This window comes from Amblyomma americanum, chromosome 1 (assembly GCF_052857255.1).
Source record: "Amblyomma americanum isolate KBUSLIRL-KWMA chromosome 1, ASM5285725v1, whole genome shotgun sequence".
NCBI lineage: Eukaryota > Metazoa > Arthropoda > Arachnida > Ixodida > Ixodidae > Amblyomma > Amblyomma americanum.
This window is the reverse complement of record NC_135497.1, coordinates 12,086,343-12,109,733: the sequence shown is the minus strand read 5'-3', so window position 1 is coordinate 12,109,733 and position 23,391 is coordinate 12,086,343. Positions and strand designations below refer to the sequence as shown.

At 45.4% G+C, this 23,391-nt stretch overlaps 1 protein-coding gene across 3 annotated transcripts in view; it reads left to right on the top strand.

The window, feature by feature from the left end:
• The window catches only part of LOC144110102 (AP-5 complex subunit beta-1-like), a 100,168-nt gene that overhangs the window by 6,341 nt on the left and 70,436 nt on the right, over positions 1-23,391 (top strand). For all 3 annotated transcript variants that reach the window (XM_077642928.1, XM_077642920.1, XM_077642935.1), the window contains exons 2-6: positions 70-161; positions 228-351; positions 432-557; positions 7,675-7,794; positions 13,566-13,706. In XM_077642928.1, the coding sequence (XP_077499054.1) occupies positions 76-161; positions 228-351; positions 432-557; positions 7,675-7,794; positions 13,566-13,706 (597 nt within the window). In that variant the 5' untranslated portion in view covers positions 70-75. The remainder of the gene's footprint in view (positions 1-69; positions 162-227; positions 352-431; positions 558-7,674; positions 7,795-13,565; positions 13,707-23,391) is intronic.

The window sequence follows — 23,391 nt, the reverse complement described above, 5'->3', positions numbered from 1 at the left end:
TGTGCGCAGCGTGCGTGGTTTCGTACGAGTTGAACCTCGAGTGTCGTGGCTGAAAACACCTACATGCAGGTTCTAATGGACGATCGCCAAGACGAAGCCAGTCAGCTTGTAATGTTGGTCATGCTTCAGGAGGCTGGAAGCTACTATCGGTCAGGAAAAACGTAAGTGAGGATATGTTTTAGCATCATAAGCCAAATTCATACACTGAGTGCTTTGCTGTCTTCCAGGGCGTACGACGCTGTGGAGTCGCTGAAAAGTGCATTTGGCGCCTTGAAAAGAGCAAACAGGTACAATGCTCAAAGCCAGACTTTAGTGACCATGACGACGATTATTCTCAGCCATGAATCTGCGGTAAGCCCACCACTCTTCATTGGTTTATTTGTCAGTAATTTCTATTGCATTGACATGTACATAGTTCACCCCTTTTCTAGGATTGTGCTCAACTGTATGAACTCATTGAGCTTCTTGTCGAAAACGTCGTTCAAGTGAAGCGCAACCATCCTTTGGTCCGAGCTGCCAGCTGTAGCTGCCTGAGAGAAATTGAGCTTCTCTATCCGGTAAATAGTCATGATTTCCATATTGTCTTGTGCTGCTGAAGCTTAGTTTAAGGCAGGGATCCCAAGCTTATGGAGCCACTGTACATTTCTTGCATTGTTTACAGTCGGGGAGGTTTTCCCAGGAATTGAAATTGGGGGGTGTCAAAATTTCTAGCCTAGGTGATTGGGGGTGGCGGCAGGGAGGGTAGACGAGAAGGCATAGCCATTTTAATTTTTATTTCTGTCGTTCATGTGTCACATATATGACTACCATTGTTTGACTCCAACACTCTTGACAAGGCATGACAAGGATGACAAAAATTCCTTCTCCTGTGTAACAAAAAAATTGTTACGAATGAAGGAGACGGGGGTGCCTTCAGAAAAACAAGGGGTTGTGTAGGGAAATAGGTGGCCGTAGCCCTCCCGCGTATGATAGAAAAAAGTTTTAGCTCATTAGAAAGATAAATGTATTTGCTTTTCAACAGTATGCGTCGTTAACAGCAATAATTGTTGGCATGAGGGGAGTGAGCAAAAAATGTACAGATAAAAGAATACTTTTGTTTGACATGCCTGCTTCCTAAGAAAATATTTGGGGCCTTCTTAATCACATTCTTAGAAAAAATGCAGTAGCATTTGGAAGTAGGCCCATTCCAGAAAATTTGATTAGGTAGAATTGTGGGATACGATTAACAATAGACAAACTGGCAACATGGGCAGACAGAGATGGTTTTCGTTTTTCTCCACAGAAAACATTGGCCATCCTTTTGTCACTCAAACGAGGCTTTCAGACAGGTCTTGCACTACAGCTGAACGAAACTGAAGAACCAATAAAAAATTAACACAAATTTCTTGGCATAACTTTTGAGAAAAAACTTACTTTCCTGCCTCACATAAACGCGTTGAAAAAGGAAGCTTCCCGATCACTGAACATACTCAAAGTATTTTAACACAAACACTGGGGTTCTGACAGGGCAAGCCTTCTACAAGTTTATCGCTCTGTGGTACGATCCTGCATAGAATATGGTTGCACAGTGTATGATTCAGCAAGGTTGTCATACTTGAAACGACTGGACCCAGTACACAATTTAGGTTTGAGTCTTTCAACTGGTGCAGAGAGGACTTCGCCCATTAACAGTCTTTATGTAGAAACTAACGGACCACTACTTATAGACAGACGAACCATTCTAAAAATCAGTTTGCTCATGGAACATCTGTGTTACCTCATAATTACAAAGTGCCCATCTTGAACACTGTTTAACAACCAACCCCAAGCAATTAGACCACTCCTTCTCAGATTTGAAGAGAAATGACAGGAATTAAGCATAAATGACACACTGCCTAATATCGCCCGGAAACATGATCCCCTGCCACCCCAGTACAGCCCGTCTTTTGTATGTGACTTCAAATTAACATAATTTGGCAAGAAACGAACACCACATGAACACATAATGCAAGAATACTTAGCACTGAAGGAGAAGTACAGGAAATAGACTGCATTTTATACAGACGGTTTGAAATCAGCCCGGCACGTTGGAAGTGCAGGAATACAAAGGAATGGGAGAGGACTGTAAGGCTGCCACAGTGCATCCATTTTCACAGCCAAGTGTTACGCAATCTCTGTGGCTGTAGAAATAATGAGTGTGGACATTGTGAACAGCATAATTCATATCGTTTCTTTAAGCATACTCAGTGCACTTCACCCTAGGAATGCAGTTATGCCAATAGTCGGCGATATCACACACAACATAACAGGAGCCACTACATGGGGCCAAAAATTGGAGTACGCTTAAGCTTCGCCTTTAAGAGGGGACGCGACAGCGTGTTGCAGCACTGCCAGGGAGTCCACAGAACGCCTTGCCTATTAGACAAATCGCCCTGCTATGTGCGGTGAAATGGACGCGCGGAGTGGCAAACCACGTAGAAGCGCTGCCAGGCGCCTTGCCGAAACGCGTGGGACTCAAGTTGCAATCGTAGTTCGTCGGCACATCGTTCTCGACAAACCCGATGCCACGAACGCCAGCATAGCTTCCGTGCCGAACGAACGGGCAGCAAGCCGCAAGCTTCGTGGTGAGCGCGCTTTGGATGTGCGCTGCATTGTTCGCCGCTCACCACGTGGTTCCTGTGTGCCCGCACGGCCCCACTGCGCCCGAACAAGACGAGCGGGAGGTGCTGTCGTCGCGCGCTATCTGTTGGGGCTGTGGCGTACTTTGCGAGGAGGAGGAGGAGAGAGAGGAGAGATTTTTCGCTCATGGCCAACGCCGCCGACGCCGACGACACCAGCTTCTCTGTGACACGGGGCCCTTAACGCTGTTGCATTAAAACATAACATTTTGCTGGGTTCCGAGCCACGTCGGAATTGGTGGAAATGAGAAAGCAGATGAATGTGCTGCACAAGGCCGGCACAAACAAATCAAGAGTGTAATCATTCCCTACAGAGATGGAGTGAATTTGGTATGATGCAAGGTGAAAGATAAATGGCAGCCTAAATGGAATATTGAAATAAATAATAAACTACACCTAGTAAAACCCTTCATAGGAGAATGGAAGTCATGCTTACACCAAGAACGTTTTATTGAAGTCGTTTTATGTCGCTTCTGCATGGGAAACATACACCTTGCACACAGTTTCATTCTTGCAAGACGAGAAACACCTATATGTGAGCTATGCGGAGAAGAGAGCACCATAACCCACATGTTATGTTCATGTACACAGTTCGAGAGACTACGGAAAAAACAGTTCCCGCAATTTTTCGATGAATAAATCCCATTTTATCCAAGATTATTGTTAAAAAAATTCAAATGTCGAAATTTTCTGCATTATATCACTTAAAAGAAACAAAGCTTCTAAACCAGTTGTAGTATTTTAAAAACTTTTTAAACTCCCACCTGCAAAACAAACACATTAAACCTTGCATTTGGTGCATGATGGCCTTAGTTGCCTGTGTGCCATAAAACCCAACACAAAAGTGCCTAATACAGATGTGCCTTATCAATTAGGCGGGAAGCTATTGAGCCTTTAATATTCAGCATTTTGTTTTTTTTTTGTTCTCTTCGAGAGTGCTGGTTCTAAATAATCATCCGCAGGAGCCAAAAATCGCTCTGAACATACGTGATTAACATTTGTTTTCAGTGCTGCCAAAGCAGTGCTCTTTATGGTGCAGTATTTTTTCCCACATGCATCATGGAAGCTGCCAAGTCGAACGAAAGTATTGTTTTATGCTTTACATTTTTTGCTCACTCCACTTGTACCCAACAGTTACTAACAACGCATACAGTTGACATGCTAATACATCTATCTTTCTAATACACTAAAACTTGTTTTTCTGTCATTAACTGAAAGGCCATAGCAATTGCGCTAACATTGTATTTTATTTTATTTATTAGTACCTCACAGGCCCCGAAGAGCATTGGGTGAGGGGGGCAAATACAGATGTACATACAGAAAAACCATAATATCGGTGCAAGAACGCGGTACAAGTCAAATACAAGAAAGGAACACGAAATTTATACAAAACCGAGTTAAAATAACATCAGACACGAAACAACGTTAAGAACAAATGAAACTGTTGTACATTTCGAACATCACTATGGCAATAAATGTATACATAGATGTTTTTTAAACTCACCAGGATCAATGAAAGAGATTATGTTGTCAGGAAGATCATTCCAGAGTTTTATTGCTCTAGGTAATGCAGAGGAATTAAACGACAGGGTCTTCCCATATATCCGGTTGAAGCTGAGTTGATTGTGTAAGCGTTGTGAAGAGCGGAAAGGTGATGCCAGAGGTAACAACGAAGGACGGGTGTGAACATATTTATGGAATAAACACAGAAGTGAAATGGAGCGACGAATTTCAAGTATCTGTATGTCATTAAGGTATTTAAGCTGGGATACACTTGCGAGGGGACTATAATTGCTAAAAATGTACCGGGCAGCTCTGCTTTGAATGGACTCGAGCATATCTATGAGATATTTTTGATGGGGAGACCATATAGGTGAGATAAATTCCAGCTGTGGGCGAACAAATGTAAAATATGCAAGTTTTCGAACGGAGCTAGGTGAGTTTCGAAGGTTCCGGCGTATGAAACCTAATGTCCTCGACGCTTTGTTGCAGACTGCAGAAATATGAGAAGACCATGAAAGATTTGGTGTGAACTGAATTCCAAGGTATTTGTACGACGTAACCCTTGATAGAGAGGTATTATTTATAGAGTATATGAAGTTAGAAACAACATGCTTGCGGCTAAAAGTCATTGATTTACATTTATTAGGGTTAAGAATCATTTGCCAGTTTTGACACCAATCAACAATAGTGTCAAGGTCATTTTGAAGGGTCAGGTGGTCAGTCTCAGAAGCGATCTTACGGTAAACAACACAGTCGTCTGCGAAAAGGCGTAAACGGGATGAAATGTTAGTGGGAAGGTCGTTAATGTAGATTAGAAAAAGTAAGGGTCCAAGTACGCTTCCCTGTGGTACGCCTGAGGTTACGTCACATAGGGATGAGGAAGAGCCGTTGACAACTGTGAATTGCTGACGTAATGAGAGAAAGTTTCGAAGCCAAGATAATGTGAGGGAATCAAGGGAAAGGGTAGATAATTTTGTAAAAAGCCGGCCATGTGCAACTCTGTCAAATGCTTTTGAGAAATCTAAAAAAATGCAATCTGTTTGCTGGTTATCATCCATGTTGAAATGCAGGTCAGTAGTAAATTCAAATATCTGGGTATCACATGAGTAGCCTTTCCTAAAACCATGCTGATTTGAAAAGAAGAAGTCATTTCGTTCCAGATGGTTGTAAATGTGAGAAGCGATAATATGCTCAAGTAATTTACAGCATATGCATGTTAACGAAATAGGCCGATAGTTATCAGGAGAGTTTTTGTTACCCGTTTTGAAGACAGGGATGACTTTGGCTTTTTTCCAGTCAGTGGGCAGTTCTCCGGAGGATATGATTGCTGAAATATATGACACAAAATCTGGCTGGAAATTGAAATGGTGTTTTTAAGTATCTTCGAGTTAATGTTGTCCACTCCGGCAGATGATGATAACTTTAGATTTTTAATTAGTGATGCGATACCCTCAGCACTAATGGTGATGGGCTCCATGAATGGGTAGTCAGACTCGAGAACAATTGGCATACTGGAATAATCTTCCTTAGTAAACACTGATGCAAAAAATCTGTTGAACGCGGTTGGACATTCAGTGTCAGCTAGCGGCAAGTCATCAGTATTGTGTAGTTGTATGAGGTCATGTTTACTTTCGGGAGATATAGTCTGCCAAAACTTCTTAGGATTAGTCTGCAAAAGTGACGGCAGATCATGAGTGAAGTATTTGTTTTTGGCAGCGGTAACAGCAGAACAGTACGCTTTCAAACACAGTTTATATCTTTCCAACGAGGTTGAAGAAGGAGCAGATCTAGCTTTTCTGTATAGGCGCTTCTTTTTATTCCGTAATCGACGGAGGGTCTTGTTGAACCATGGATTTTTTATGTCATTAGCTATTGTAATCAGAGGAACATGTTTCTCTATCAGTGCAGATAGTTTGTGTTTGAAGAGCAACCAGTTTTCTTCGGTAGATCGTTCGTTCCTTAGCGGGAAAAACACCTCATTGGAAAATGAGGCAAGTTCCGTGTTAATTTCATCATATCGTGCTTTACTATAATCTCTAATTTTTTTAGTTGTAATACCTGCAAACAAGCTCGGAACTAGAATATCAAACTGCAACATCTTATGATCGCTAAATCCGTCAAGATACATAACCGGCCCTATGGTATCGGGAGCAGTGGATAGAGCTAAATCAAGAATGTTAGAACCACGCGTATTCTGGCTAATCACTTGAAATAAATTGAAATCTAGTGTTAGGTTGATGAATTCTGTTGCAGCATGACTAGTTGAAGACAAAGAAGGCCAATCTATTTCAGGAAAATTAAAATCACCCAACAAGTAGATGTTGCTAGGTGAACTGTGTTCGACAGCGGCAGCAATGCTAGACCGAAGATCATGAATGAAAGAAGTCGTACAATCGGGCGGACGGTAACACACTCCAAAAAGTAAATTCGAAGATATAGTTTTGCAGGCAGCCCAAACTATTTCGAGGTCTGAGTTAGAATTGATAGCAGTCGATGGTAACGTTTTACCCCACCCCCTCTTTTATCTGCACGGTCATGTCTGTAGATATTGTAAGCATGGGCGTCTGGAAAGATTTCATTGTCTTTGATACCGGCGTGCAACCAAGTTTCAGTTAAAGCAACTATATCAGATTCACTGTCTTGCAGAAAAGAGCAGAGATGATCACGTTTAGGCATCAAGCTTCGGATATTAGAAAATGAAAGGGAAGGAATGAATGAAGGAAGGAAATGAAGGAAAATGAATGAAGAATGGCCAATGGCCACGCAAGTTAGGGATCCCAGCTTTAAGCGGGACGCTTGTTCTCTTTTTAATTTAAATGACATAAACTGCAATGACGGTTCTTGGTGAAACAAGCACATGATGGGCTCAGTTTTCATGCTATTTTACAAAGAATTAATTGGCAATGTCTTGCATGTCCTATTTTCAGATCTTAACCTTTGCCACCGTGGTGGCTCAGTGGTTGTGGCGCTCGGGTAATGACCCGAAAGACGCGGGTTTGATTCCAGCCCCGGCAGTTGAATTTCGATGGAGGTGAAATTCCAGAGGCCCGTGTACTGTGTGATGTCAGTGCATGTTAAAGAACCCCAGGTTGTCGAAATTTCCGGAGCCCTTCACTCCGGCGTCTCTCATAGCCTGAGTCGCTTTGGGGTGTTAAACCCCCACAGACCACAAACTACAGATCTTTACCTTTGCACTAACCTCACGTTTCACGTTTACATAAACCTGTTGTTCAAGCTTCAGTGTTGTGGTAGCATATATATTGTTGCAGATGCAGATAATAAACAGGATGAGGAGGTTGTACTAAATGCTCTGCCATGCCATCTTTCTGTCCATTGTCCCCGTGCTTGTGTCTGTAGAAATTTGTCATTGAATCACTCTGCTTGATAACGACTTGGTGGCAGGTAAATTTAGCAACAGTGCTTGCGAAAGACTGGCCTTGCTAGTGCTTTGACACACAAAATACAGTAATTGTTTTTTGGCTGGTCATGCTGCTTTTTTTTTCCCCTGGCTCAGGGTTCATTAACGAAGCAGCTGGAACAGCTATGGGGAACATTTGGAAAAGACTACACCTGGGCATGCCAGGCTCTAGCACTGCTGCTGGTACTTGGAGGAGCTGGGCCCAGCACACTGATGGTAATGTCGTCTTGATGCCTAGCTGCTTCATCTATGTGGTAGTAGCTGTAATAGGGACAAATTTCAGAAACCTTGCAATCTCTGTGAGCCTTGAAAAGGAAATTTACTCTTGGTGATCCTAGTGTTTTAGAATAATGGACCAGGTGCAAGTTGAGGATAAATCAAACCACTTTAGAAGTAACCAGATGTCTGTGCTCAAAGATGCCAACACGGAAAAGGACGGGTTTATTGTTTTCGTGTCCCCAGATGACTGGGTGAGGGAAAGAACCTGGGGAGGGAAAAGGGATTGTCGACGATGTGCAGCTTGCGTGCATGAGCCTGAACATTCTTCTTTCTCCTAGGGAGGGTACCGTTGCGGAGGCCTTCAGGGTTGCATTGATCTCGTCAGTAGCGGTGTTGTATCCAGGGGTTGTAGGTGGGTAGACGTAGGTGGACCTGCTGTAGGTGGGTCCTCTGGCTCTTCATGGCCTGCGATGACTCCTAACGGAATGTTGGTGGGATGCTATGGACTTGTGAGTTGGCCAGTGAACTGTCCAGAAACCACAGCTTTATTTGGTGCACGGTTTCCCCTGTAGCGCCATCTGCAATTACCATCCGGGCATCTTGTGTTTCTGTGATCGTGGCCGGTGTCCAGGGCCCCCCTTGTTCAAAGCGGTGTTATCTGCAAAAGAAGCTGGGTATATGAGTATGGCCGGGGCAGGAGGTACACCAGTGTTGTTTAATCTAGAATGTGGCTGGAATCTCAACAGGCAGTTAACCGTGCAGAATCCTTGCTAAACTTGCAGGTTCTTCAGTCCCTGCTTTATAGTTCTGCCAGATTACGGATGATATGGTGCTTTGTGCAAGCCATCGGAAGTACTCAGCCATGTGAAGTACACATACTCTTTACCCATCAACTGAGGACCGTTATCTGATACAGTGGTTTCAGAAATTGTGCTGAATGGTGTTCAAGGCCTCAATGGTTGAGCACGCATTGGCACTTTTCATGGGCAGTCCACTTAGGGTAGGCATCCACTATTAGCAGCAAGCACCTCGCAACAGACCCTTCGCAATCTGTGTGGATCCTTGACCAACGCTGACTCATTTCTGGCCAGGGGACTGCCTTTTGTCCAGGTGGCATAGGAGCAGCTTGCACAAAAACATCGCAACTTTTGACAAACTGCTCAATGCGTGCATCAGTCCGCAGGTACCAAAACAGTGAACAGAGTAGTGCCTTCATCGACCAGAGTCCTTGATGCGTATCATGCAAAAGGTGTAGCTTCGCCGTTCTTGCCTCAGTGGGCACAACTACGCAGTGGCCCCAGTACACAACTCGGTGACTGACTGTTGACTCGTTTCATATTTTAAAGATGACTTTTGAAGCCATGTCACACCTCGCCAGGTGCAACGGCAAAATTTCCTGTACCCATTTCTGCACTTGGGTTAACTCCTCGTCTTTCCAAGTCAAGACTACTAGCTTCTTCGTGTCGTTGATGCTGTCCATAAAAAGAGATCTTCCTAGTCTTCGGAAATTATCGATGTGGTCATGGCAGGCATGGGCTTGTTAGGATGCAAGAGGCCCACGAGAGGCTTGTGGTCTGTGAGTGAAGTGCAAACTCTGCCAAACAGATTTGAGCACACCAAACACTAATGTTCAATTCATTTTATTACGTTAAAAGGCCCCCTTTTTTTATGGGTATTACATAAGGGGTGCAAGGGCTTCCAGTTCTGTGAATAGTTTCGCTCAGCTTGGGTGAGTATGCAGGAGCGGAAGCCAGCCGGGTATAAGACACCCTGGCCCATATCGTACGACAGGACTGTGCTGATTCTGACTGGCAGTGTGTCACATTCGAGGATTAGTGGCATGTCTGGCCATTCAGCTTTCTTGAGCAGCGCCTTTATCTCATTGGTGCGAAGAAGCTTGTATAGCGGTGCCACCACAGAAGACGCATTCTTGATGTACTTGTGGTAATACATGACCATCCCTAACAATCGCCTCAGTTCAGCTGTGGTTTGTGGCTCGCTGACTTCAAAGATTGTATCAATGTTTTCCGTTTGAGGCTGCACCCCCGAGCACTTATTCGGTGACAAAGAAAGTAAACTTCGGGCCGTCGTGATTTGGACTTATCTGGATACAAATGTTCTTCCAACTTTCAGTGCTGCTCAAGCATTACAAAATTTGGTGTATAGTCATTCTTTTTTTTCTGCAGTGGTGACATCATCGCGGATAGACTTGCAGTATGGACTCCATGCAGCTTTGAAATAACACCTGTGCTGATGCAACCTCGAATAGTATAGAGTAAAACAGAACGCCTCTTCTGATTGTTCACAGACATAAGTAGCTGGGATTCTTTGTCCAAGGGAAGCTAGTTATATGCGTTGCGGAGGTCAATCGTAGTAAAAACTTCCGTTTAATGTAGCAAGAATATCCTCCATGCGGGGGCTTGGTTACATGTGACCATGAATTCTCCGCAAAGCCTTATGCTGCTGTCGCATTTCACGACCGGAACTATGACCGCGGTGACAGTGCGTTGCACGTTCTTGGAAGGCCACTATCTTCGGCAATAGACCCCGGATGCCCTTGAACTGTGTGGCTGCAGTGCTCATTCTCAGAAGGCCGCTCCCTCCTGTGACATCTTCCCTTTGTGGGAACCCCAATGTGCTTGAACTGTGCGAGTCACACAGTCACTGACTGCACTGCACGTTCTCGAAAAAAACGCGGGGGGGGGGGACCCAGGAATGCTGCAGTCGCCAATGCTGAGAGGAGGGCGAAAGAGACACTGCTTCCTGGAAAAGGGGATCACCGGAATTGACAGGAAGAAGAACGAGGAAAAGCCAGGCAGTTGGTGACAAGGGAGGCCCGAGAGCACGTCGCTAGGAGTCAGTCCTCCAGTCGGAAGCGAACAAGCCTTCGGGCAGAAGAGAAACCTGAGCGAACGAACAAGATCTACTCTGCAGACCCTCCGTTTCTTCTGACTTCGACACTAATGCAGCACTTATAAGCTTGGGCACCCCAGCCTCTGCATCATGTATTTGTGAACGTGTAATTCTTGAACATATTTGTTTTGTTTTAGCAGAGTCTCTTTGTCTCTATCCTGTGTGGACCTGCGCAGTATGTGGGGTCATCACACATGGTGTTAGAAGTGGGGTCTCAAAAACAAATATATCAAGAATTACACGTTAACAAATACATGATGCAGAGGCTGAGGTGCCCAAGCTTACATGTCGCTGCGTTGGCGTCGGAAGTCAGAAGGAACGGAGGGTTTGCGAAGTAGGTCTTGTTTGTTCGCTCAGGCTTCTTTTCTGCCCGAAGGTTTGTTCGCTTCTGACCGGAGTGCCGACTCCCAGCGAAATGCTCTCGGGCTTCGCTCGTCACCAACTGCCTGGCTTTTTCTCATTTTTCTTCCCGCCAATTTGGGCGATCCCCTTTTCCAGCAAGCAGTGTCTCCTTCGCCCTCCTCTCAGCGCCGGCGACTGCAGCACTTCTGGGTTCCCCCCCCTCGTTTCTTCCGGGAACGTGCAGTGCAGTCAGTGACTGTGTGACTCACACAGTTCAAGCACATCGGGGTTCCCACAAAGGGAAGATGTCGCAGAAGGGAGCGGCATTCCGAGAATGTGCACTGCAGACACACAGTTCAAGGGCGTCCGGGGTCCGTCGCCGAAGATAGCAGCCCTCCGAGAACGTTCAACGCTCTGTCACACCGCAGCCTGTTAGGAGTGCGGCACAGGTGTGAGAATGCTGCTGTCTACTAGCAGATTAATTTCCTCGTCTACTTGGGGATGGCAGCTTCCTTTAGCAGAAGGTGAGTGGGAAGACCGTTGATGAGTTCCAGATTTGGCTCAAACGCCTAAAAAATTCTCTTCTCCCAGCACGGCTTGGACATCAACTTTGTCTGCTGAACTCGTGGTGTAGGGCTGAACTGCAGCTGACACACTGGACAACTGTCGGCGCACAAGGAGGTTCCCAAGGATACAAGTTAACTGCAACTCGGGTCTTGCCCAGTGTTTTATGTAGGTTGGCCTCATGTCCAGCTGCATGATGACCGGAACTTTGCCCCACTCCAACGTACTGTTCCTAGGGGCACAGACCCCCGAATAGACCACCTGTATCGCTGTTGTTCCTCGGGGCCAGCGCACTAATGTCCTGGTGTGGTGCTCTTGGCACAGTAGGCAGCTGTGACTGGAGCAGGCCCTCGCAAGGTGCCCATGTTGACTGTGGCTTACAGCTGAGTGGAAATGGCACGTTTCTGTGCTGTGTCGCTGGCCTTCACACCTGAAGCACACCTTTTGGTACTTCTTCCTTGGTGGATACTGCACACGTCTTTGTCCATCTTGGCCCCGCCTATCCCTTCTTCGTTTTCATCTGCCAACTTTGCTGCTATCCTTTGGCCTCTGTTCTGGTCTGGGCCACCTTCACCAAAAGCTGCACGGGAATTCTGTGTCCGCGGAGATGTGAGACAGATACTGCGCTATTTCCTTTCCACAACAACCAATTTTCAATTCTGCAGCCCACGCCTTATCTCACGGCATCCTGTCAAGACTGTCTCCAGAATTGCGCGTGTGCAACTGGCTGCACATGAAGAGTTTGTTAGACTGGGCTATCGTGTTAGGCTTCGTTGAAGAAGGGCCTCACTCTATGAAAGTTCGTTCACCTTAGCTGGCATGTCAGGCAATCATGCCCACCATGTTCATTCTCAGCGCTGCGATGAGTAAGGCCAGTTTCTTTTCATATGTAATGCCCTCGAAGAGCGTCTCCAGACAAACTTGGTATGCTCGCCACAGTTCTCCAGTTCGTTTCCCAGGTGTTGTTTGATATGCCAGCGAGGAAAAGGATGTGGGCCATTGCTTGTGTGCCCCCAGATAACTGGAAACGCAGGTAGGGGAAAAGTCAGAGTCGGTTTCAATTCCAAACTATTAAAGCAAACTGTGATGAACTTCATAATGAATTTTTGGCTCCGTGACTTTTTTTTTTACGTGTTGTTTGAGGGTAGCCTTTGTTGTCTTTTCTTTGTTTAATTACTTGCGAAGTGAAGAGTGCACTGTAAAATTCTTTAGACTGCACAAGTGACTAGATAAACGTCCTAAAAGCAGCCAAAGATTCTTTTCTTCTTGGATGTTAATTTTTTCGCAAATGGGCATTGTACATTTTCTTGAATGGAATATTGGCACCAAATTTTTATTGTATGTTTTCTTGTTTGAAATGGCGTGTTAAGCCTTTAGTATAGAGCTGATTCGTGTGACATCAATTGCACAGTGTTCCTATGCAGGCACCATGACACAGTTGCCATGTAGGAGCCTCCTGCCACCTGCCAAATCTGATAGTGAATAAGGTCTATACATGTATTGCCGCATGAATTTTCTCTATGCTCGGTAAAGAACTTATAATTGAATTTCTTCCTCTCGTTTTGTTCCGGTTTTAGTTCCAGCAGCGGAATGGTGGCTGTTCAGGTCACGTGAAGCATAGCTGAACTGCAGTATGATTGTTGCTTCGTTTTAATTTGTACAAGCATTATGCTAGTGTGCCCAAGAGCCGGAATGACACGGTTTTTACATGCATTGTGAGACCCGAATTGAACTTTGATGTCATAGCTACTGTTTGACTTGAACATCACGATAAAGCAAATTCAGTTAAAAATTATTTACCGGGCGTGGGCGAATTGCACGTAGGGATTTAGGTGTTCTGTCTTATGCATGACTGAAATTTGGTGTTTATACTCCTTTAAGTATCGTTTTGCTAGTGTGAAACGTACCCAGAAGTAAAAAATTAAGTCGTATTTTTTCAACATCTGCAGGGAGCTGTATCTGATGAAAATGCCAGAAGTTTGCATGAAGCATCTTCATTGGTTGGATGCATACCTCTCATGACGCCTGTGGCAGCGGCAACTATGATGCGCTCATTGCTAGCAAGCCTTGCGGATGGCTTACCACCTGCAGTAAGTATGGTCTCCGTAATACCTTGTGTTGCAGGCCTACCTTGGCAGTGTGGGCCTCTTTGGAAGTTGGAAGATAGGCACTGATAGGCGGATATATATTATTTTTTTTTTAATTTTGTGTTTTACGTTGAAGTGAACAGTGCACATTAGTGCCAATACAGGTTTATCAGTGGAAACACTTTTGTAGCATGGAGTCAAGATTACAGTAAAATCTCGATACGTTCCTGGTTCCTATGATTTCCCTGTTCATACGCTCAAAATTGCAGGTGTTAAAAATGTTCCATAAGGTACACAATTCTCCTAGTTAATACGTACCTGGATAACATGATTTCCCTCCTACTACGTCTAAAATTTTGGCAAATTTTGGTTGTATTAATACGTGTAGCTACCATCCACACATGTGCAAACATACAAGAGGCCCAAATCTGGGGTCACATGACACAAGTTGGAATCCGGATATCAAGCCGGAATTTTTTCGAGTTCAGTGTCCGGTTTGACTCCGTACTGACATTCCGTTTTGGTTCACATCAGTTTGAACTGGTTCACACTGGTCGCGGCCAAAAAAATTTAATCCAGATGGGTTTTCTAATCGACATTTTTGATGGGTTAGTTTCTTTTCTGTGTGACACTGGTAAGCACACTAAAAAAAAAAAAGCAAATTTTGATGTGTGCACAATGTTTCGATTTGACCAACATTTATTCACTGTCTCTGGCAAAACTATACGCCATGAGTGCTGCCTGTAGGGGCACCACTGAAATCCCTCTAGTGGTCGGTTCTGAAAACAGCGACGGGGGTGCGCTGGTCTCGCTCCCCTGCGTTGGCACGCGTTTCTGGGCTAAGCTGCCAGTTTGTCGCGGCCGCAGTGGCTCAAGTTAGTGGCTGAGATTTCCTCTTCGGGTGTTCCAGTGAAGGATATTTCTATTGCTGCACAGGTAAGAGGTAGAGGCAAATCTGCACTCATCGAGTGGCTGCATCTTTGACGCCGCTGAATTATAGCGAGCCCAATGTGCGTGTGCACTAAGTTTTTGTGGCAAGAGCAATGACGCCCGACTACGAAGAACAGTTGATTGCAGTTACTGGTTTCTCAAAGTTCCCAACAGCTTATATATGCTACATGTGCTGCGAAGCCCCACAAGCCCAGCAACCGTGCGCCACGGAGTGCCGGCTATGTGTATCCGCTTATCGGGCTGCTGATAGCAATTGAATGTCTTGGCAGTAAAATACTGCGTCAGTGTAGAAACTGAACCTTTCGGCGCATTTTCTTGATTATTTTGACAAAACGGTCTGATGCTCGATGGAATGATATTCTGTGGCACCACCATAACCTGGTCATTTGCTGATGGCTGAGCAGACTGAACCAAAGGGGGTGAGGGGAAAATGATCGCCTTCTGCGCTGCATTTAGGGATTCACCTCTGATGTGCTCGTTTTGAAAGCACTGCGATATGGCACCAGTGTTAAACATAATATGTAAGAGCACTTAGGGAAGGAGCTATAGCGTTTGTTTTAATTTGATTGCCACACTAGCAATAAGACACCATATCAAAAAAAAAATAATAATAAGCCTCGTAGTAAGGCATACCTTTTTAAAATATACAGTTTTAGATGGTAACTTTTGGGACTCCTAACTATGCACTACAGGTAACATTGTTGCTGTAATGCATGCTGTAGCCTTTCTCATTCGGCATTTCTTGGTTGAAGAAAAAAGTAGCAACTGCACCTAGTGGTTGATTTTCACCTGACAGCTGTCATCAGTTGTGATTCGGGAACACTAGTCTACATGGTCGGAAATTTGGTCGGGATGCATGCTGGGCCCTTGATGTTCGATTTATCCCCATTAGCGAAATGATAGCTAGAGATCTCCGAAGTTTACACTTAAGAAATAACTGTGTTTTTGAGGGAGCCAACAGGCCTGCAAAAATTACTTGCCTTGGTGGCTTGGAAGCTTTAGCCTTTCACCACCGACGTCGCCGCGTTAAGTAGAAAGCGTGACAAAACAGAGCCCTGCCTGGTGCAACCATAGGTGTGGAGAGAGCCCCTGAAACGCAAACTTGTGTTGTGCGCCCACTCACCAGTGGGTACTGAGTCCAGAATAATGGAATCCAATCCTGACCTCGGTGACACCATTTCGGCAGAAGCGGAACGCAAAAGCATTCCCACGGAGCGCAATGTCGGTGCACGTTAAAGAACCTCGGATGTTCGAAGTTAATCCGGAACCCTCTGCTGCGGCATCCTTCACAGTCCAGGTGCAGTTTCGGGATGTTACACCTCGCATTTATTTACACCATTTCTCCCTCACTAAAAAAAAAAACATTAAAACATTAACACCGAAGAACAAAACGAGATCAGTATCTTTTAACAGTATTAATATTCTGCAACCAATAGTATTGCAAGCAGATTGATACGCTGTGAAGTATCATGCTTACCTTCTGAGCTGCGGCAGCGTCAGATAACATTTGCAAAATCGTGCACAAGTGTTGTAGTGAAGCCTATGTTAGCGGAATCGAAACGACATCCACTTGTTGCAAAGATAAAGGAGCCATTTAATACAACGTGCAGGAACCAGCCAGAAGCACAGCGTGCCACGGCACAGCATATGACAGAGGTAAATAAGCAGCACAAAATGCAGACATCCTATGTCACCCATAGCAACCAATGAAGCTTGCTATACAGTAAAACCCCGTTAATTCAGATTTCACGGGACCGGAGAAAATGTCCGAATTAACCGATTGTCGAATTAACGATGTTTCGACAATAATAACAAAAAATTCCTAAAACATCAGCATACCTTTACTTCATGAAATAACTGGTTATTTTTGCTTGTTGCGCGCGAGAAATTTGCGCAGAAAGCACAATTTCTCGGAGTTCTTGTAATTGGTGCAGTGCGCGCAGACTGTCAGGAGAAACGACACAGATGTTCTCCAAAACTTTAAGGGCGTCATCGGCCTCTTTAGCAGTGTGGCGCGGCACTTCTTACACATCTATGACAGGTGCATTTTCGCCATCAGAGTCAAGCTCTTCGTCGCCTAGTACGTCCAGTATTTCGTCGTCGTTGAGGCGACCGGCAACGGCAACGTCACTATTGATGTGGATGTATTCATCGAGCGGGACGTCCGGAGGCAGGAGTCTGTCGAAGCGACTGTCATCTTCTTCAGCATTTTCGTTAACATCTGCATCCCCGGCTTCTAAAGAATCACCATCACGGACAAAGCCACTGTGTCGGAAGCAGTTCACAATTACTGCGGGCGGTGTGTCGCTCCACACATGCACCAATATGTGCACTGCACTGAGCAGAGTTACTTCATATTTTTTCTTTGCCTCCATACAGAGCAACATGCGCTCAAGCACTTGTCTTCTGTATTGGCCTTTCACATACTGAATAATTCCCTGATCCAGAGGCTGCAGGGAAGCCGTTGTGTTAGGCGGCAAAAAAAGCAGCTGTATGTTTGTCAGCCCCGACACATTATTGTTCCCACTACAATTATCTAGCACAATTAGCACTTCGCGTGATTTTGCACAAAAGCGGCGGTCCAGTTCGCGCAGCCAGGCCTGAAATATCGCTGAGCTCATCCACGCGTTTCGATTCGAGCGATACCCTTCAGGAAGTTTCTTTACGTTTTGAAGCATCTCGGCGTTTCTGCTTTGCCGATTATCAGTAGCGGTAGCTGCTCTGTGCCAGACATGTTGGCAGCCAGCAAAACTGTTAATCTGTCATTATGCGAACGTATGCGCTAAGAGCGACACAAGAAGACAATACACACACGACACAAGCGACATTGCGCTTGTGTCGGGTGTGTATTGTCTTCTTGTGTCGCTCTTAGTGCATACGTTCGCATAATGATCAACCAACTGGCCCCGGTACTCCGCGCGGCGCCTCTCGCGGGCGCCGGAGAGACTTGTGCAGGAGCAGTAAGAGCTGTAGGCAGGGCTTCGCGCGTCGTCTGCTACAGTGCGCTCTGTATTGCAGTGCTTTGCTGTTACTCTGCCCTTGGTTCATTTTCCGCCAACGCAAGGGTCCCCCATAAATGTGGTCTTATTCGGCGGGGCTTTGTAGAATAGGGCCGTCTCATCTGCGTTAAAAATGTCGCTGGCATCATAATCGGCTAGGCGTGCGGGTAATCCGGCCCTCCAATCTTCGACAATGCCTTCATTCAGAGCCCCTTTCTCGCTGCACACGCTTAGGAAGTCCAGGCCGTGTCTTTTCTTGAATCGGTCGATCCAGCGTTCCGATGCCTTGATGGCTTCGATGCTGAGCTTCAGCGCATACTTTTCGGCCTGCGCACAGATAAGGGGGCCACTCAAAGGCAGCTGTGCATCGCGTGAATCGGCAATCCATCTTAGCAAGGCTTTTTCAAGTTTCGGGTGCGCTGCCATTTGCAGTCTCCCTGTTGTCAGCGAACTTGTCACTGTTGTACGCCTGAAGAATCTCTGCTTCATTTTTCACATACAGGGTTGTCCACTCTTAGTTGGAATGTCGCTCTGTGCTGCCGGCGCTCCGCAGGGCGCCTCTTGCGGGCGCCGGAGAGTCTATTGCGCAGGAGCAGTGAGAGCTGTAGGCGGGGCTTCACGCGTCGTCTGCTACAGTGTGCTCTTGTATTGTGGTGAAGTGGGCTTCAATTTTGAACTGCGTCCGCATAACGGCGATCGGAGAAACATGAGAAACAAGACACTGCTGAGAAGCCTATCAGCCGCTTCTATCCCGTTGCAGCAACAGTAGCAAAGCTTTAACTATTACGTGGCACGCACTTTCTCCCCAGTGTCATTACTTGTAGGTTTCAAGTTAACCATGCAAGCAGAACACATTGATACTGTTTCTCCAACAAAATAAAAGCAGCTGATAGGCTTCTTAGCAGTCTTTTGTTTAGTCAAAAACATTTCTCCGATTGGCGTTATGCGCACGCAGTGCAAAATTGAAGCCCACTTCACCGCAATACAGAGCGCACTGTAGCAGATGACGCATGAAGCCCCGCCTGTGGCTCTCACTGCGCCTGCGCAATAGTTTCTACGGCGCCCACCAGAGGCGCCCCGTGGAGCGCCGGCAGCACGAAACGACATTCTAAGAGTGGACGATCCTGTATGTGCTGAGCGTGCTTCTCTTCACGTTGAATTTATTCATTATGACGTGCTGAGGCTCGCCTGCCTTCACGGCTTTCAATGTTTCTACTTTCGCTGCCAAATCCTTCGCCTCATACTTCGCCTGCTTTGGTGGGGCACGAGAGCACATGTTGGCGCCGCTAAGCGTGGCACTGAAGCGACGGGTACACGCACAATGTCAAGAAAAAAAGGTTAAATGGAAAAAAAGAAAAGTGCAAACGAAATTTAACACACACACAAAAGCTCTGCCGTCCTCGCACACGCACTTGATGCAAACCAATAAACACGATAAAAACAAAAATGAAAAAAAAAGTGCACAACTCCGCAACCACACAACTACGCAAACAAGAGAAAACGTCGGAAATGGCGGACAGCAATAGTACAAAGAAACAAAAAAAAAGGTAGTATCGGGGTTGCTAGCATAGACCAATAACTACTGTGCTGATAACCGTAGTGGTGCAGAGGTAGTGCCAAGCGCCAAAAGTGACCGCAAAGCCAGAAGTACGTCATTGCTGCCATGTTGTTTGAGACGTAGGTTTGTCTATTAAAACATGGCGGCCTTGACGTCTTTCCGGCCTTTCAGCATTCCCAGCACATGCAAGCATGGCCTTTGAGATCGGCGCACGCTAATCGGAGATGGCATCGCTGGCAGTGCGATTTGAACACGGCTCCACGAACTGTCCGAATTAACTGAAGTACGACCAAATATGTCCGAATTAACGGGAGTTTTGTGCCATAGGGTTATGTACATGTTTGACGGGACCAGATGGCGCGTCCGAATTGACCGAATTTCTAAATTAACGGGGGCCAAATTAAGGTTTTACTACCAGTGTACTGCACGGTTAGGATACGGTTAGGAGTTTTGTGCAATGTTTAACAGCGTAACGCTCTTCATGCGTAAAAGAAAACAAGGAAAGGGTAGACAAAATTGATCACATCCCTGGAACAATTTTTTTTTCCGCGATATTTGCTCTGGGTTCGATTGTGATTCGTGCCGTAAACAAGGTAGCACGCCTGAATTCCGCATGAAGAAAAATCGGGATTTCCAGGGCTAAACCCACCTCTGACATTAATAACATGCTTGTCCGATTATCACTTCATTCTGTAAAGCCTGCATAATGGCGGCACAAGCAATTACATAGAGTTTCTGTGGAAGATGCGCAAGCAGAAGGCCAGCGGACAGCAGTAACAAGGCAGCGGCATGCAGCAAGCCAGCGGGAACAGATCCATCACTGCTCTACCAAAGCGACGACAGGCGTCGCTGCCGGCGCTGGGCTCATGGCGTATATGAATTTACGGCGAAATCTGTTATTTCAAATGAACTCAAAATCGTGGCTGGATTACTATGTTCTTGGCATATTTGAAATTTTCGTAGCATTATTTTATTTCTCAGTTTGGTTGCCTCCAGTGTCCTACCTTTGTGTAGAAGCGGCTTTCGAAAACGCCTGGGTCAAGATAAGATTGCATCGGGCTATGAATTATTAATGTAAAACAGGAATTATATTCTTCAACAACAAAATTGCGCAATGTTTACGCTATGCCGTGTAAATCGCTTAACTCTGTTTCTAATTTCAGGAACGATGTAAAACGCATACAAAAGACACACACAGAAGAGGAGGAGGACACAGGACAAGTGCTTGTCCCATACACTTGTTCTCTTTTGTGTTTGTCTTTCCTGAAATTATGAACCATCAAGCCTGTTGGCAAGTTCTTCTTCCTGGATGACAGTAGCGGTCACGAAGTGACATGCCGCGTTGTCTGTCAGTACCACAGAAATGTCTGCAATGAGAACCTTGTGATCACTTACACTAGGCCTATGCGAGTGCCTTGCTTCATGGTAGGTTTGTCCTCGGCTCCTCACCTGCTCGAGGCTGTGTGAGTAGGAACTTTTTGCATAGCCCACATGCCACGGTGGTTCGGGTTATGGTGCTTGGCTGTTGACCCGAAAGACGCGCGTTTGATCCCGGCTGCGGCGGTTGCATATCGATGGAAGTGAAATGCTAAAGACTCATGTGTCCGTGCATGTTAAAGAACCCTAGGTGGTCAAAATTATCTGGAGCCCTCCACTATGAGGGATCTGGTCATCAAGGCCCGAGCAACAGCATTGGCCTCTAATGGAATCGGAGGGCACCACTCATGCTCCATCATCTAAAAAATTCAGTAAAGTTGTTACCCCCACCACCACACTCCACTGCGGCATCCCTCATAGCCCGAGTTACTTTGGGATGGTAAGCCATGTAAACCAAACCTTTTCCTCTTTCCTCCATGGAGATTCACACACATTTCATTCACGCAGTGGTTATCTGACTGTGTGTGAAAAAACTGGATGTTTTCGACGGCGGAAGGGAATTTTTTAGGAGCTAGGTGACCATTATCACCTGCCTGATACCAGTGGGATGCTACTATTTCATCATCATCGTCATCATCCTGACTGCGCCCACTGCAGGCAAAGGCCTCTCCCATTTTTCTCCAATTAACCCTGTCCATTGCCAGCTGAGCCCACCGTGCCCCGCAAACTTCTTAATCTCATCCGCCCACCTAACCTTGTGCCGCCCCCTGCTACGCTTGCCTTCTCTTGGAATCCACTCAGTTACCCTTAAGGACCAGCGGTTATCTTGCCTTCACAGTACATGCCCTGCCCAAGCCCATTTCTTCTTCTTGATTGCGACTAGGATGTCATTAACCCACATTTGTTCCCTCCTCCTGTTTCTTAATGTTAAACCTGTCATTTTTTTTTCCATGGCTCGCTGCGTTGTCCTTAATTTAAGCTGACCCCTTTTCGGTAACCTGCACGTTTCTGCCCCATAGATGAGTACTGCTAAGATACAGCTGTTGTATACTTTTCTCTTGAGAGATATTGGTAAACTGCCATTCATGATCTGAGACACCCTGCCATATGCGCTCCACTCCATTCTTATTCTTCTAGTTATTTCCCTCTCATGATCCAGATCAGCGGTCACCACCTGCACTAAGTAGACGTATTCCCTTGCCGCTTCCAGCACTTCACTACCAGTTGCAAACTGTTCCCTTGCTGCTGTTGCCTTGCGAGACTGTTGAACATTACTTTGGTTTTCTGCATGTTAACTTTAAACCAGTCGTTCCGCTATGCCTGTCTAACTCGTTGATCATGCTTTGCAGTTCATCTCCTGAGTGACTTAGCAAGGCAATGTCATCAGCGAATCGAAAATTACTTAGGTATTGTTCATTAACTCTTATCCTCAACTGTTCTCAATCCAGGCCTCCAAACACCCCCTGTTCCTGCTGCTGTTTATCTGTCTATATATCCAGCTTTGCATGTTCCCGGGTGGATGCCCTGTTAGAAAAAGCTCTTCCTTGTAAAACCATGCGATACAATCCCAGCTTTCCAGGCAGAAAACAAGGGGTACTTTTTCTTTGCACAAGGACAGGTGGTGGGGATGTAGTGATTTGAGAAGGTCTTTTCCTCAGTTCCATTTGAAATGGGATAGTTGTAAATAAGTTTACCCTGACAACTGGCAAATAAGTGTATTAGAAAAATTTGGAATTGCATCCAAATTTTATCGAACTCAGACTTCGGAGAGATCAGTCGGCAACTAGCAGAGCCGTCCAGTAATTAATGCTTATCGATCGACTGTAGACACGTAGCCTTAAAACTTGTGAGAAAGAATAAAAGACAAAAGCAGGTAGTGTGATACCAACACACAAAAGAGACATCGCACAGATAGAAAATTTCAAAGGCATGCTGTGTGCTTTATAACAAATGCAGGAATTCTGATTCTCCATTCCTCTTTGGAAAAACTGACAAAATAGAACCCCTGGGTACCCGACGTAAGTATTAAGTACGTGAAATATTTAGCTGTTAAGTGAGACAGCTTAAAATAAAACAAGGAATTCGACAAATTTTAAACACCTGCAAATTACTTTCGTGTGCTCCGAAATAAGGCTCCCAGCACCCCAGATATATATGCAGACATTTCTGCTGATTTAAAGACTGTGGAGACGTAGTACTAGAAACGCTTGCCACCTTGTGCATGCAGTGCCTCATGACCTCGAGCCTGCTGGAAGCATGGAAACGGTATACTACTCCTTTAGAAAATAAGTATGCAAAATTCTGCAAGCTTAACCGTGAAGGTTTTTCCAACAAAACACTTGTTCACACTCTCATTCGCACTCCCTGCTCTACCCACAGAAGGGGTTAGTGCAAGGAGAGATGCGACAGTCCCGTCTATTTTTTCAAAAGGAGGGGGCTTAACACTCCTTCAAAAGTAAGACTTATCTAACAAAAAGTTTCAAAATTTGTTAATTTTTTATGTCAAATTTTAAATTGATATTAAATTAAATTTAAATGTCCCAAAGCAGATAACCAAAGTGCCTCTCTGTGTTACGAATTTGGCTTCATCAAAGGTCCAGTGATGCTCCCAATAACTGTTCTTTCCATAAAATGTATTGACCGATTAGCACAGCGTTTCTTGCTTAAATGGTATTTAACACGGTAATTGCTAACAAACTACAAAAGAACTTTAGACTTGGTTTGACTGGGAGAACTTGGGGGTGAAAGTTATTGATCAAACCTTTGGTAACCAACAGTTAGCCTAATTCATTAACCTGCTGAA